The 17,015-nt window shown below is 41.2% G+C and overlaps 1 protein-coding gene across 1 annotated transcript in view; it reads left to right on the top strand.

Annotated features, from left to right (window-relative positions):
* Positions 1-17,015, top strand: part of smg1 (SMG1 nonsense mediated mRNA decay associated PI3K related kinase) — a 126,185-nt gene that overhangs the window by 37,197 nt on the left and 71,973 nt on the right. Inside the window, exons 19-29 of the mRNA XM_078417527.1 lie at positions 1,225-1,365; positions 1,546-1,745; positions 3,437-3,633; positions 3,726-3,890; positions 4,211-4,365; positions 5,900-6,048; positions 10,941-11,142; positions 11,340-11,449; positions 12,457-12,604; positions 13,242-13,401; positions 16,670-16,790. Of these exons, the coding sequence (XP_078273653.1) occupies positions 1,225-1,365; positions 1,546-1,745; positions 3,437-3,633; positions 3,726-3,890; positions 4,211-4,365; positions 5,900-6,048; positions 10,941-11,142; positions 11,340-11,449; positions 12,457-12,604; positions 13,242-13,401; positions 16,670-16,790 (1,748 nt within the window). The remainder of the gene's footprint in view (positions 1-1,224; positions 1,366-1,545; positions 1,746-3,436; positions 3,634-3,725; positions 3,891-4,210; positions 4,366-5,899; positions 6,049-10,940; positions 11,143-11,339; positions 11,450-12,456; positions 12,605-13,241; positions 13,402-16,669; positions 16,791-17,015) is intronic.

The raw sequence follows: 17,015 nt of genomic DNA, 5'->3' as shown, positions 1-17,015 counted from the left end.
CTTGTCTGGTCAGTTGTGAATCCATTTTCTCAATCTCTGCCCGGCATCAGCCTATTTAAATTTAGATTTTAGATTTAGAGATACAGCGCGGAAACAGGCCCTTCGGCCCACCGAGTCCGCGCCTCCCAGCGATCCTCGCACATTAACACTATCCTACACACACTAGGAACAATTTTTACATTTACCCATCCAATTAACCTACATACCTGTACGTCTTTGGAGTGTGGGAGGAAACCGAAGATCTCGGAGAAAACCCACGCAGGTCACGGGGAGAACGTACAAACTCCGTACAGACGGCGCCCGTGGTCAGAATCGAACCGGAGTTTCATTCTGTTCCAATTCATCCTTGTTCCAACTGGTTGTAAGAACAAAGTTTTGAGGAAACAACCAAACCTAATAGTTAATTTTGTTGTAATAATAGTCAATGATCTTTTTTAAACAGAGGTGAACAAGGATATTTAGTTTTTGTTATAGATAATAGATAATAGGTGCAGGAGTAGGCCATTCGGCCCTTCGAGCCAGCACCGCCATTCAATGTGATCATGGCTGATCATTCTCAATCAGTACCCCGTTCCTGCTTTCTCCCCATACCCCCTGACTCCGCTATCCTTAAGAGCTCTATCTAGCTCTCTCTTGAATGTATTCAGAGAATTGGCCTCCACTGCCCTCTGAGGCAGAGAATTCCACAGATTCACAACTCTCTGACTGAAAAAGTTTTTCCTCATCTCTGTTCTAAATGGCCTACCCCTTATTCTTAAACTGTGGCCTCTGGTTCTGGACTCCCTCAACATTGGGAACATGTTTCCTGCTTCTAACGTGTCCAACCCCTTAATAATCTTATACGTTTCGATAAGATCCCCTCTCATCCTTCTAAATTCCAGTGTATTCAAGCCTAGTCGCTCCAGTCTTTCAACATATGACAGTCCCGCCATTCCGGGAATTAACCTAGTAAACCTACGCTGCACGCCCTCAATAGCAAGAATTTCCAATGAAAAAATCAATTAATGTTAAGCTTAAAGACCAATAAACATATTTAAAGATGTCAAAATGAAAGTTCTGTGTCTTCAGAAGAGCGAAGCTTCTGCATACTATTATGAACACGACAATGATTTATTCCTCTGCTCCATGTAGTTTTAATGAAAATTGTATACAGTAATTGTATAATTTAAATGCATAATGGAGAAATTGGCTGCTGGTTGTAAAATATTGTTTTTGTTTTTACAGTAACAACAATCACACAGAGGTGCAAGGGATCTCAACGGCTATAAGTAGTCATATGAGCAAGGCTCCAAGTAACACATTTCACCCTCAGGACTTCTCTGATCTTATTAGTTTCATTTTGTATGGAAGTTGCCATAGAATTGGGTAAATTTTAATATTAGTTTCTAAACCCATCTCAAATCTGTGCATTTTGATTTGCATAATTTGTCGTGTATTGGTCCAACTTAGTACATTATTTTTAAGAGAGCTGACAATGTTTCAATGTACATTATAATAGATTAATAGTATGTGAAATTGATGTAAAAATGTTTGTATTCTTTTCAGCAAAGATCATTGGCTGGAAAGATTGTTTCACAGCTGTCAGAGATTAGACAAATGTGACCAGTCGACCATACCTCGAAACCTATTGAAAACGGAGGCTGTGTTATGGCAGTGGGCCGTGTGGGAAGCAGCACAATTTACAGTGCTTTCAAAACTAAGGACACCATTGGGCAGAGCACAGGATACATTCCAGACGATTGAAGGTAGTGATAAATTTGTTATTCTACAATCTTGTTTGTCGTGAGCAATCTTATCTTGGGGTTGCCATTTCCTGTGGTTTGTAAGCTAGTAACATATTTGGATCAATCAACGTGGACAGTTAAATACAGCTTTCAGGATACTATCTAAAAAAAAATTCAATGAATAATTGGCTTAAATACTCCAATTACAAACATATTAAATAAGTTGCCAAACTAGAATCATCTGTCTGCAAATATGGAGATAACGTTGTTGAATGTACAATGTACAGCGAATGAGAGAGACAACGTATAGACTGCAGTGATGTCAAGGATTTGGAGAATGGACAGAAAATGGAGGATGCAAGATTCCATCAACTGATTTTATCGAATTATAGAACAGCCAATGGCCTATTGATATTTCTTCCTGATCTTTCCTCCCTCTATATCAATAGATAAATGCATGACTAATTAATTGCTGTTTAAATACATGGAGCATAGAACAGTACAGCACAGGAATGGGCCTTTCAGCCTGCAAGGTAACAAACATGATCCCAAAATTAAACTAATCTCCTGTGCCTTCATGTGACCCCTCCATTCCTTGCAAATTCATATGCCTATCTAAAAGCCTCCTAAATGCCACTCTTGTTTCTGCCTCTAATACCACCACTGGCAGTGCATTCCAGGCACTCTCCACTCTTAAGTGTCAAAAAAAATTGCCCAGCACATCTCCTTTAAACTTTGCTCCTCTCACCTTAAATTTATGCCCTCTAGTCTGACATTTCCACTGTAGGAAAAAGGTTCTGTCTATCCTGTCTATACACATAATTTTATATATACCTCTATCAGATCTCCCCTCAACCTCTGACATTCCAACAATACAATCCAAGTTTGTCCAAGTACTTGTAGCTAATACCCTCTAATTCAGGCAGCACTCTGGGAAACCGCTTCTGCGCATTCTCCAAAATCGTCACATCCTTCCTGTAATGGGGCAACCAGAACTATGTAATACTTTAAATACGGCTGAACCAAAGTTTTTTTTATATGACTTCCTGACTCAATACCCCAATCAATGACGACAAGCATATCTTCAGTCTGAAGAAGGGTCTCGACCCGAAACGCCACCCATTCCTTCTCTCCCGAGATGCTGCCTGACCTGCTGAGTTACTCCAGCATTTTGTGAATAAAAACCTTCGATTTGTACCAGCATCTGCAGTTATCTTCTTATACGACAAGCATACCTGCTTTACTACTCGATATACTTCTGTTGTCACCTTTGGGTAGCTATGGACTTGGATGCGGGATCTCTCTGGAAATCATTGCTGCTTAAGGGTCTTTTATTAACTATATTCTTTCCCTTTTGCGTTCAAACACCGAATATGCAATACCTCACTCTTGTTTGGATTAAATTCCTTTTGCCATTTCTCCACTCCTTTCTGTAGCTGGTCAATATCACAGGACATCTGCTGCTCACATACCTGCAGCTGTTTGAAATTTCCTGTCAAGAAAAGTTTGTTTTCATGTTGTTACTGGATTTGATCTAAAAATGTCACCAAATGGGAATCTAATTTTTGTTTGAGTCTCAAATGTGACTAAGCCTGCCTGTTGAATGTTGAATGTACAATTGATGTTGAATGTACGATTTTAAAATTAAGAAATCTCATCTCAATCTACTAGCTGTATATCATTAATAATGGAACTTTAACCTAACATTACAGGTATTATTAGGAGTCTGGCTGCACACACTTTGAACCCTGATCAAGACATTAGTCAGTGGGCAACAGCTGACAATGATGATGGGCATACTAGCAACCAATTGAGACTTGTTCTTCTACTTCAGTTTTTGGAAAATCTTGAAAAGTTGATGTATAATGCATATGAAGGATGTGCTAATGCACTTATGGCACCACCAAAGGTCAATATCAATTTTTATCTTTAAGTTGGTGTATTTTTATGTTCTTAAGTGCTGTGTGATTTAAGTTATGAAACCATTATCATATATTACAGGTTATTAGGACTTTTTTCTACACAAATCGGCAGACATGTCAAGACTGGTTAACACGAATTCGAGTTGCTATAATGAGGGTTGGATTACTGGCTGGACAGCCAGCTGTGACAGTCAGGCATGGGTTTGATTTGCTTACAGAGATGAAGAACAGTAATGCAACTCAGGTAAGTAAAACAAACATCATTGGCAAGTAGCTGCATATAAAATATGGCATGCTTTTAAGCAATGCTTCTGCAAGAGATTTTTATGGCAACTTGGTATAATCACCAATTATATTAAGTGCCTGTTGTGAGAAATAATTGTGGTAGATTAAAATATTCTACTAAATAGAATTTCAAAAATCTTCAGTGCACAGTAGGAACAACTACTCATATTCCACGAGTAGGAATGCATTTCAAAGCATTGAGTATATTATTTGCCCTCCATATTTTTCTGCATCCAATGGTATGTGTCATAGTTTTAAACTATTCTGCTTATTCCAAAGGGAAATGAAACGGAGGTGACGGTTATGATGATCGTTGAAGCACTATGTGAACTGAATTGCCCTGAGGCCATACAAGGGATGGCTGTCTGGTCTTCTGCAATTCTGGCAAAGAATCTCCTGTGGATAAACACTGTAGCACAGCAGGCTGAAGGAAGGTATAAGATGTGCAGTTTGTAATTTGATTCATTTTTTAGTTTAGTTTATTGTTAAGTGTGCTGCAGTAAGAAGCTTTTTTTGCTTACTAACGAGTTAACGGAAAGACTACATGATTACAATTGAGCCGTCCACAGTGTATAGATACGTAATAAAGGGAATAACGTTTAGTGCAAGTTAGTCAGATTAAAGATAGTTCGAGGGTCTCCAGTGAGATAGATAGTAGCTCAGGACTGCTCGCTAGTTGAGAGGATGGTTCAATTGCCTGCCAAGTCAATGAATATTTTTAAGGCAGAGATTGATAGATTCTTGATTTTTGAGGGTTTCAGGGGTTATAGGGAGAAGGCAATTTTAATATCCACACCTTTGACCCAAGCTAACATTGTCTTGCCTATCGTGTAATGTTTGCATTCATATCGATGACAGGCTGTAATATAACTTGCTAGAATCATAGAATATCATGAGAATCTTCTTGTGTTCTTTGTAATAACTTGGATTTAAAAGATTTAAAGGCTACATGTGTAAAACAAAACAAAAACTCTCCTTGTGTCGGAAAAAAACTGCTGATGCTGGTTAAAATTGACGGTAGACACAAAATGCTGGAGTAACTCAGTGGGTCAGGCAGCATTTCTGGAGAGAAGGACTGGCTGACGTTTCGGGTCGGGTTCCTGGTGATTTGCAGATGTAAGGAACTACAGATGCTGGTTTATTGAAAGAAACACATTGTTGGAGTACTGAGCGGGTCAGGCAGCATCCCTGAAGAACATGGACAGGCAACATTTTGGGTCGTGACCCTTCAGATTCTTAGTGCGAGGGGAGTGAAGGGGGCAGGATAAAGCCTGGCAAGTGATCCGTGAATACAAGTGAAGTGTTTTTGATTGGCAGGTGGACAAGGAGTTGAGATGAAAAGATTGAGAGATAAAGGGTAGAGAAGGAGCGAAATGTGAAACCAGTGGAAAGGTATCCAGGTGGAAGGAGACGGAACGAGGAAGGGAAAGGGAAATGGGTGCGTAACCAAGTGGGGCGCAGGGAAGAGGATGGAAAAGGGGGGGGGGGGGGGGGTTCCATCTGAAATTGGAGAATTTAACGTTCATACCATTGGGTTGAAAGTTGCCCAAGTTTAAGGTGCTGTTTGTCCACTTTACGTGGGGCCTCACTCTGGCAATAGAGATGGCCCATTGTAGGAATGGGAAAGGTCAGTGTGGGAATGGGAAGGGGAGTTAAAATGGCTAGTAACTGGGACATCTATCAGTCTGAAGAAGGGTCCCGACCCTTAACATCGCCTATCTATTCTCCAGGGATGCTGACCTGCTGAGTTACTCCAGCACTTTGTGTCTATCTTAGTGATTTCATTGCCTGGTATTGAGAAGCTCCTTGAAATTCGAAAGACTAAAGATGTAATGTAGATTATGGCATGACCACCTTGATTTTCCTGTCATGTTGCTCGGCCAGGGATAATTTGGTACTTTATTCTGGAGAATTCTGTTTGAAATGACATTTAAAACCAACATTTTTGCATTCTGTTTATTGCTTCAGATTTGAAAAGGCAGCAAATGAATACCAGGAACAGCTGTGTTCCATGACAGGGGTAGACTGCTCCATTAAAGGCCTTGACAAATCCCTTCTCAAAGTACCTAACAGCAGTAGCGGTGGTAATTTTGCCAGCCCTAAGCATGCAGGGAACGGTGAGTGAATGATTTGTATATATCTGTGTAAGAAAATAACTGCAGATGCTGCAAACCTTCGATTTGTATATATCTAATACTTTTACTTAATACAATAATTAATGAAAGCGCTGGTGACTATTCTTGCTCTGACTTTGAGTGGCATAGTTTTAGGCTGGTTGACCAGCCTCTGTTAACATTGTAAATCTGAAAATGACCAGTACAAGGGATGTTTAACATATGGCAATAGAAATGCCCTTTTGGATACATTTCAAAAATAATGAATAGCCTATAATGTTTAAAGAGCTATAGAAGTTCATAGTTTTTTATAAGACTGAGGCTAGAATACTATTTAATTCTTGCCTTCATAGGCTTTCTTTCAGCATTGAAGATTACAGTTCTTTGGGTTTTGAAATGACTTATTCCAATGCAGGATCCACAGATTTTGCCATTGGTGGGGCAGTTGGTCTCTCAACTGCTGGGCTTGACGTCCATTTATTTGGGTGGGAGAGATTCCAAGTGCTTGGGGCTTCCCTGCCCGTTTCAGCAAACCTAGGCTCAGGTTTTTCATGAGTTGCATACTGTCAAGGAGGCCATCATGTTGAATCAGTGTTTTTTTGCCCACTTGGAGATTGCTTGCTGTGATGGAGCTTAGAGTATTATCCTATTTTGGAAGTCTGATGTCCAAATAATGTGCTGGAGCTGGTGGACTAGTTTGGGAAATTAAGTGAAGAAACAAGGAACTGCATATAATAATAATAATAATAATGCATTACATTTATATAGCGCTTTTCAAACACTCAAAGACGCTTTACAGGGATTACTAGAACATAGAGAAGAAAATAAATAGATAAATAAGTAAACGAACAGAAAAAGGAGACAGAAGGTGAGGTGACGGTCAGTGGTTGAAGGCAGTGCTAAACAGGTGAGACTTCAGTGATGTTTTGAATGTGGTGAGTGAGGAGGAGTCTCTGACGGTTTGGGGTAGTGAGTTCCAGAGGGTGGGAGCAGCGATGGAGAAAGCCCTGTCCCCCCAGGATCTGAGTTTGGTCCGGATGGGGGGGGGGGGGGGGGGGGGCAGGAGGTTGGCAGCAGCAGAGCGGAGGGTGGAGGTGGGAGTGTATCTGTGGAGGAGGTCAGTCAGGTAGGATGGGGCCAGGTTATGGAGGGCTTTGTAGGTCATGAGGATTTTGTACTGGATTCTCTGGGGGATGGGGAGCCAGTGGAGTTTGTAAAGGACGGGAGTGATATGGTCACGGATCGGGACTAGGGAGGGGATTAGGTTACCCAAAATTGGAGACTTCAATGTTTATACCACTGGGTTGTAAGCTGCCCAAGTAGAATATGATATCTACTGAGGAAGTAGATAGAGATGCACATGTAACACTCACCTTGAAGGACTGCTGGGGTTCTTGGATGGATGCGAGGGTGGAGGTATAGGGACAGGTATTACACCACCTGCGGTTGCAGGGGAATGTACCTAGAGAAGGGATGGTGTGGGTAGGAAGGGATGACTGAACTAAGGAGTTGCGGAGGAGGAAATCTGTGGAAAGGGATGGGGATGGGAAGATGTGACTGGTAATGGGATCAGGTTGAAGTTGGCAGTAATGTCAGAGAATTATGTATTGGATGCAGAGGCTGGTGGGGTGAAAAACGAGACCAGGAAACTTCCTTATTCTATTTGGTCGGTGGGGTAGCAAGAACTATGGGCCAGGGAGCAGGCAGGTGAAAGATACCAGGTTTACTGACGAAAGGACACCTTGAATGTAAAACCTCATCTTGACTTGGGAGGAGAAATTGAGTGTAGGTGATAGCATTTTTGCAATAGTCAAGGTGGGAGGACACCTCTCTCCCCTTTCTTGATCTCTGTTCATCACAGGGACAGGCTATTAACGAATGACTACTACAAACCCACCACTTCCAGTTGTTTGGCCTAAACCTGCTCCCACCCTGCCTCTTTCAAAGATGCTATTCCCTACTCTCAATTTCTCTGTTTTGCCAAATCAGCTCCCAAGCTGATTTCTATTCTACGGCATCCAATCTGTCCTCTTTCTTTAGTAAACAGATTGCCCCCTTGGCTGTCATAGATGGACCCCTCACCCGCATCCTGTAGGTCTGCTCTCGTTCCCCTCTCCCAGACAGAACAAGGATAGAGTACCCCTGGTCCTCGTCTTTCACACCACCATCATCTGCATCCGACACTTCATTCTCTGACATTTCCGCCACCTCCAACATGATCCCACCACCAGTCAAGAATGTTCTATCTGGGACATGTGACAATAAAACAATGACATTCTTACAGCAGCACAACAGAATATGTAAACATAGTACACTATAAATATAATTAACGAGAGAGGAAAAAAAGCTGTGTGTAATTACACAAACTCTCAAATATGCACATATTTAGATCATATATATATCTATATATATACATACACACACACATGCACACATACATACACACAAATAAACAAAATAGTAGTACAATAATAGTCTATGTAGTTCAGAGCTTATTAGAGGTTGTAGTGTTTAATTGCCGAATGGCTGTAGGGAAGAAGCTGTTCCTGAACCTGGGCATTACCGTTTTCAGGCTCTTGTACCATCTTCCCGATGGCAGGGGTGAAATGAGTGTGTGGCCAGGGTGGTGTGGGTGCCTTTTTCATGGCAGCGACTCCGGTAAATCTCTTCGATGGTGGGGAGGTCAGAGCCGGTGATGGACTGGGCAGTGTTCACAACATTTTGCAGTCTTCACTCCTCGGCGTTCAAGTTGCCGAACCAGGCGGTGATGCAACCAGTCACTATGCTCTCTTCTGTACACATGTAGAAGTTCAAGAGAATCCTCTCTGACATACCAAATCTCCGTAGCCTTCTCAGGAAGTAGAGGTGTTGATGTGCTTTCTTTATAATTCAGTATGCTGTGTCCAGGAAAGATCTTCGGAAATATGAACGCCCAGGAATTTGAAGTTTTTGTTTCTGTCCACCATATATTCTGTTGATATAAACAGGAATTTGGGTCCTCGTCCTTCCTCTTCCAAAGTCCACAATCAGTTCATTGGTCTTACTGACATTGAGAGCCAGGTTGTTGTGCTGGCACCATTTCTATACTCTGACTCATCACCATCTGTAATTCGTCCAACGGTGGTGTCGTTGGCAAACTTGAAGATGAAGTTCACGCAGTGTCTGGCTACGTAGTCGTGAGAATAGGGTAGAACAGGGGGCTGAGTGCACAGCCTTGAGCTGCTCCCGTACTGATTGTTATTGAGGAAGAGGTTTTTCTGTCCATTCAAACAGACTGTTGATGAGAAAATCGAGGATCCAATTGCAGAGAGATGCACAAAGACCCAGTTTTGTGAGCTTGGTAACCAGCTTGGAGGGGATGATGATATTGAACGCCGAGCTGTAGTCTATAAACAACAGCCTGACGTATGTCAAATCTTCTCATCCTTTGTCCCTGTCATCATCCACAGAGACTGCTCCTTCCACAGCTCCATAGTTCACTTATCCGTTTGCTACCAAACCATCCCCATCCCCTAGGTACTTTACCCTGCAACCACAGGAGAAGTAACACCTTAGTGTAGTTTAGGAGTTAGTGTACCAAGGTGCATTCAAAGAAAAGGCCATACATGATTTCAATCAAGCTGTCAAGGGTTTAACATTTAGTCCAATTAAAGATAGTTCAAAGGTCTCCGATGTAGATGGGAGGTCAGGATCGCTTACCTGATGGGAGAGGGACGAAGGGGTGAGACTGGTCCTTGATTATGCTGATGGAGTTGCCAAGGCAGCATGAAGTGTAGATGGAGTCGATGGAAGAGTGGTTGGTTTGCGTGATGATCTGGGCTACGTTCAAAACTCTCTGCAATATCTTGTGCTCATGGATGGAGCTGGTCCACATACATGTGTAGGAAAGAACTGCAGATGCTGGTTGAAATCTGGACACAAACAGTCTTTCCAGGTGAGGCAGAGGTTCACTTGCACCTCCTCCAACCTCATCTACTGTATCCGTTGTTCCAGGTGTTAACTGTTCTACATCGGCGAGACCATGCGCAGGCTCGGAAATTGTTTCGCTGAACGCCTCCGTTTAGTCCGTCTTAACCTACCTGACCTCCAGGTGGCTCAGCACTTCAACTCCCCCTCCCATTCCCAATCTGACCTTTCTGTCCTGGGCCTCCTCAATTGTCAGAGTGAGGCCCAGCGCAAATTGGAAGAACAGTACCTCATATTTTGCTTGAGTAGGTTACACCCCAGATGTATGAACATTAACTTCTCTAACTTCAGATAGCCCTTGCTGTCTCTCCATCCCCTCCACCTTCCCAGTTCTCCCACTAGTCTTAGTGTCCGACTACATTCTATCTTTGTCCTACCCCCTCCCCTGACATCAGTCTGAAGAAGGGTGTCAACCCAAACGTTACCCATTTCTTCTCTTCAGAGATGCCTGACCTGCTGAGTTACTCCAGCATTTTATGTCTACCTTTGGTCCATATACATCCTCTCTCACACCCATCCAAGGACCCCAGCAATCCTTCCAGGGGAGGGAGTTTCCAGTGCATCTTCTCTAACCTCATCTACTACATTCGATATTCCTGTTGCGGCTGCCTTGACATCAGACCAAGCGTAGACTCAGTGACATTTTGCTGAAAACTTGCACCTGGTCTGCCAAGGCCTACTGTATCTGCTGGTTGTTAACTATTTTAACTCCCCTTCCCATTCCCACACTGACCTATCCTGGGCCGCCTCCGTTGCCAGAGTGAGGCCACATGCAAGCTGGAGGAACAGCATCTCGTATTCCGCTTGGGTAGATTACATTCTAACTATATGAACATCAATTTTTTCAATTAATCTACCAAACCCACATCCTGTGCACCACTTGTACATTGCATCTTGGCGCTATCACTAATATAACTTTCTTTTAATAGCTGAAAGCAAGAAGACTGTTCTTACAAAGCAAAGTGATACATCCCCTGAAGTAGTGAATTATTTGGCAAACAAAGCTTGTGAGTGTTATATTTCATTAACTGACTGGCCAGCTGTGGAGGAATGGCAAAATTCTACATTAGCCTTGAAGAAAGGAACTAATGGATCATCCATTCACATGAAGGCTGATTTAAACTACATCAGGTTAGCAACTTGAAAGTGTAATGTCTAATTTATACATTGTATATACAATCAATGTGCGTGAACAATGCATGTTTTGAAAGGCAATGGCATCTCCATTTGGAAGAATATTACAATTATAAAAAATAACCAGACTGAAGCTCAATCTGCCAAAATGATCAGATGAGACGGATCTAATGCCTTGGTGATTCTTGTTACAGGGCTCTCGGTAGTTTTGAATGTGGTGATTTTTCTGCATGTCAGGAACAACTGGAATTATTACCTGGGGAGGATATCAATTTCATAAATGGAGCTGCTAAAGAAAAATTAGGTACGTAAGAATAACATCCTTTGAGTCATGATTTGGAGTGCTTTCCCAGTAGAATTTAGATACAAAGTCTCATTTATAACATATAAACAATTAAAATCCTTAAGCCTCTTCTACAATTAATTTAGCATGTGGTTTACCCACCTTTGCCATTTGTACTCTTGCCTATCAACTTTGTGATTTCACTTCTGGAACTTCCATTTGCAGCATCAAAGGTCTATCAAGCTGCTCCAATATCTGTTGCTGTACTTAAATGATCATTCCATGTGCTCCACACAAGGGATTACAATCCTATCTTATTCAACATGTCGCGTTGATTTTGTGCACATTACCCTGGCAATATTTATTTGGGCCTTGTGCCTAAATCCAAACACTTATACTCGTGATTAGGTTTGAAGCAACCATATTTTAAATATTTTATTGTATTTTAAAAAAAGAATAGTTTAATGATCTAGGCATAAGAGTGTCCTCACTTTGCAGAGTAGTATACTTTTCTGTCTGGGGACTGCCTTTTATTAACTGCTCATGAATGGTTAGGAATTAAGCTTGATAATTTGAAAGTTTTAAAATCATTGAATTTCTTTTCTATCCAGTTGATAAACTGGTAGATAATACACTTAATTTATGCACAGAAATTCCAGAATAGTTAACTTTTTATTACTTAACCTGAATTATCCAGTGTGTAAACAGCACAACACGTACATTTCTTTGCTTCTCATTAACTCCTACATTTAGAGAAAAACCTTGTGGATCTTCTGTGAATGCCCCAGACTTTACATTCAGCCTTGTCTAAACCTCTCATCTTTCATGATAAACTATTCTCATCAAAAAAGAGAATAACCTTCTACATTAGATTTTACTGGTTTTGTGCTTGGGTCAACTGAAAGTTATTTCTAATTTTATTTTCTAATTCTCCAACTTAATAATTGCTTTCTGGGTCTATTTGTATGCAGATTGAGCTGTTAATCTTTGTGGTGAAAATATGATAAATACTGAACATTCTTTTTTAGACATGAAGAAGCTGCTTCCAAATGTGATGAGTCCTGACCCAAGGGAACTTCAAAAAGCCATTGAGGTTCAACTCTTGAGAAGTGCAGTGTGTTTTTCCTCAACTATTGAACAAACCGAACAGGAAAAAAAGATCCCGACTAGCACGGAGTAAGTGCACGTGTTAACAATTTGCACTGCGGTTGTTGATTATGTTGGATGCAATTTGTTTCAGTTGATTTTTGAAAGCTACAGTGTGAATTTTTTTTGGGAACAATATATTTCTGAAAAGCCCCACAAATTCCATTAAAAAAATCTTGTGTGAACCACATTTAAGAATAATTTGTGCCATTGCGTATCATTTAGAAAACTTTAGTTAAAAATGACTTGGTAATACTAAACTAACGCCTTTTTGGCACTGGACCTGAGCAATTTGGTGGTCATCGTAATTATGATGCATCAAAATATTAATACTTTTGCTTATGTAATTTATGCTTTGTCTTCCTAACATAGCATCAGGACCTGCAATATTTGTGACCCAAAGGTTTTTATAATCAAGAATGCTGAATATAATTTTTGTAAATGAGTTATCTGCTGATGCATTTAAAAAGTTATCTTGTACCCATCTTTTCTACAAACATTGGCAGCAGTGCAGTTGGGGAGCAGTATAGCCGATTGTCTGATGTTTCTTCCAGCATCTAGAATGAATTAGCAACTGTAAAAATTCCAAGTTTAGAAATAAGAAATTACTTTCTCAAAAGTAAAATGTATAATTAATTAGATTTTTGAATACATATTTATAAATCAGGCACACAGTGAAGTATCTGAAGCAGATGGCTCGGATTGCTGTGGGGCCATTGAAACTCTCCACATTATCGATGGCAGGGTCTCTGCCAATGATGAGCACGCTACAGCTGTACTGTTCAACTGCTCTTGAGAATACTGTGACAAACAAGTTGTCCACTGAGGTATGTTTTCTAATCTTCTAAGAGGCAGAACTTGCTAAAAGACGTATCAAACACATTAAACTTCAGTTGTCAAGTTTTCACCCAATCTCACAGTTTATCTATATCTTGGAGAATCCCAATGTCCTCATCACAACAAACTAGGAATCCTTAAATGTTATTCCTTCGCCAAGGTCATAAATGTAAATAGTAAATAACTGAGGGACTAGAACAGATTCTTGAGGTATTCCAATGGTAACATCGTTGCAGCCTGAAATTGATCCATTTACTCTAACTTTGTTTTCTATGTATCAGCCAGTCATCATTTCATACTAATGCACTGCCTCCAAAACATTGGTCATAATTTATGCATTAACCTTTTCGGTTGCACCTTGTCAGATGCTTTTTGGTAATCCAAACATTATATCTACATCATCAACACTTTGTCATAAACTCAAAGAATTCAAGAACATTTGTCGAAAATAATTTGAAAAATATGAATCTTACGATGGACGCATGAACAGGCAGGAAATAGAGTGATGCAAACCAAGCAGCAGCAGATGGGATCAATGCAGACATAGTGGGCCAAAGGGCTTGATACATTGCTGAATGTTGCTATGATCTAAATGGGAGCACGTGGCATGGATGCAATGGAAGGACTGTATTGAGTTGCCTGTTTTGTTTATGACTCAAGATATCAATTTACATTTGTCATTCAACTCATTTGGAATCCTCGGGCAATTGTTTCAATTGTCTAGGTCTACTACAATGGCACGAGTTCATTGGTAGTCTGGAACAATCTGAGAAGGTTGCTTAAATGCCATCCCCAGGGAGTTATGGTCACTGTGCAAAACATACGACAATCACAACATGATAAGTTTTACTCTGCAAATGAAAAGGCAGAAGGGAAAATCGGAAGTGTCAGTATTACAGTATAGCAAAGGGGATTACAGAGGCATGAGGCAGGAGCTGGCCAAAATTGACTGGAAGGAGGCCCTAGCAGGGAAGACGGTAGAACAGCAATGGCAGGTATTCCTGGGAATAATGCAGAGGTTGCAGGATCAATTTATCCCAAAGAGGCGGAAAGACTCTAAGGGGAGTAAGAGACACCTGTGGCTGACAAGGGAAGTCAAGGACAGCATAAAAATTAAGGAGAGGAAGTATAACATAGCAAAGAAGAGTGGGAAGACAGAGGATTGGGACTCTTTTAAAGAGCAACAAAAGTTAACTAAAAAGGCAATACAGGGAGAAAAGATGATGTACGAGGGTAAACTAGCCAATAATATAAAGGAGGATAGCAAAAGTTTTTTTAGGTACTTGAAGAGGAAAAAAATAGTCAAGGCAAATGTGGGTCCCTTGAAGACAGAAGCAGGGGAATTTATTATGGGGAACAAAGAAATGGCAGACGAGTTAAACCGTTACTTTGGATCTGTCTTTACTGAGGAAGATACACACAATCTCCCAAATGTTCTAGGGGCCGGAGAACCTAGGGTGATGGAGGAACTGAAGGAAATCCACATTAGGCAGGAAATGGTTTTGGGTAGACTGATGGGACTGAAGGCTGATAAATCCCCAGGGCCTGATGGTCTGCATCCCAGGGTACTTAAGGAGGTGGCTCTAGAAATAGTGGAAGCATTGGAGATCATTTTTCAATGTTCTATAGATTCAGGATCAGTTCCTGTGGATTGGAGGATAGCAAATGTTATCCCACTTTTTAAGAAAGGAGGGAGAGAGAAAACGGGTAATTATAGACCAGTTAGTCTGACATCAGTGGTGGGGAAGATGCTGGAGTCAATTATAAAAGACGAAATTGCTGAGCATTTGGATAGCAGTAACAGGATCATTCTGAGTCAGCGTGGATTTACGAAGGGGAAATCATGCTTGACAAATCTACTGGAATTTTTTGAGGATGTAACTAGGAAAATTGACAGGGGAGAGTCAGTGGATGTGGTGTACCTCGACTTTCAGAAAGCCTTCGACAAGGTCCCACATAGGAGATTAGTGGGCAAAATTAGAGCACGTGGTGTTGGGGGTAGGGTACTGACATGGATAGAAAATTGGTTGACAGACAGAAAGCAAAGAGTGGGGATAAATGGGTCCCTTTCGGAATGGCAGGCAGTGACCAGTGGGGTACCGCAAGGTTCGGTGCTGGGACCCCAGCTATTTACGATATACATTAATGACTTAGATGAAGGGATTAAAAGTACCATTAACAAATTTGCAGATGATACTAAGCTGGGGGGTAGTGTGAATTGTGAGGAAGATGCAATAAGGCTGCAGGGTGACTTGGACAGGTTGTGTGAGTGGGCGGATACATGGCAGATGCAGTTTAATGTAGATAAGTGTGAGGTTATTCACTTTGGAAGTAAGAATAGAAAGGCAGATTATTATCTGAATGGTGTCAAGTTAGGAAGAGGGGATGTTCAACGAGATCTGGGTGTCCTAGTGCATCAGTCACTGAAAGGAAGCATGCAGGTACAGCAGGCAGTGAAGAAAGCCAATGGAATGTTGGCCTTCATAACAAGAGGAGTTGAGTATAGGAGCAAAGAGGTCCTTCTATAGTTGTACCGGGCACTGGTGAGACCGCACCTGGAGTACTGTGTGCAGTTTTGGTCTCCAAATTTGAGGAAGGATATTCTTGCTATTGAGGGCGTGCAGCGTAGGTTCACTAGGTTAATTCCCGGAATGGCGGGACTGTCGTATGTTGAAAGGCTGGAGCAATTAGGCTTGTATACACTGGAATATAGAAGGATGAGGGGGGATCTTATTGAAACATATAAGATAATTAGGGGATTGGACACATTAGAGGCAGGAAACATGTTCCCAATGTTGGGGGAGTCCAGAACAAGGGGCCACAGTTTAAGAATAAGGGGTAGGCCATTTAGAACGGAGATGAGGAAGAACTTTTTCAGTCAGAGAGTGGTGAAGGTGTGGAATTCTCTGCCTCAGAAGGCAGTGGAGGCCAGTTCGTTGGATGCTTTCAAGAGAGAGCTGGATAGAGCTCTTAAGGATAGCGGAGTGAGGGGGTATGGGGAGAAGGCAGGAACGGGATACTGATTGAGAGTGATCAGCCATGATCGCATTGAATGGCGGTGCTGGCTCGAAGGGCTGAATGGCCTACTCCTGCACCTATTGTCTATTGTCTATTATTGTCTAATAACTGCACCACAGCAAAAAAAAAACCAACAGCCGGGTTCCAGTTGTGAATGCACCCATAATTGGAAATAGTTGTGAATTTTGTACACATGTGGAATTATGTAATTAGTATTAATTAACAAAATTGTTTGTGCAGGATTGCCTTTTGCCACTCTATAGTGAAGCTCTGCAATCTTGTAAACAACATGATGTTCGTCCCTGGCTTCAGGCTTTAAGGTACACTCTGTACCAAGCTCGAATAGCTGAAAAGTTGAAAGGTAAGAAATTTACCATGGAAGTAATTTAAAAATGAACAAAACAAACTTCTGTTTTTGCTAAAGTTCTTGTTACTTCCCCTTATCTCTCTTTACCTCCTTCCAATGGGTAAATAGCTTGCTCACTCTAGTTGAATACTAATTGTTATTTGTGATATGAGGTAAAATCTCAAGGAAGATCTTAAATTTTTCTGAATGGGGAACTTTCCTGAATATAAGGAAAGTTCT

This window comes from Rhinoraja longicauda, chromosome 21 (assembly GCF_053455715.1).
Source record: "Rhinoraja longicauda isolate Sanriku21f chromosome 21, sRhiLon1.1, whole genome shotgun sequence".
Lineage (NCBI taxonomy): Eukaryota > Metazoa > Chordata > Chondrichthyes > Rajiformes > Arhynchobatidae > Rhinoraja > Rhinoraja longicauda.
This window is presented reverse-complemented; position numbering and strand designations above follow the sequence as displayed.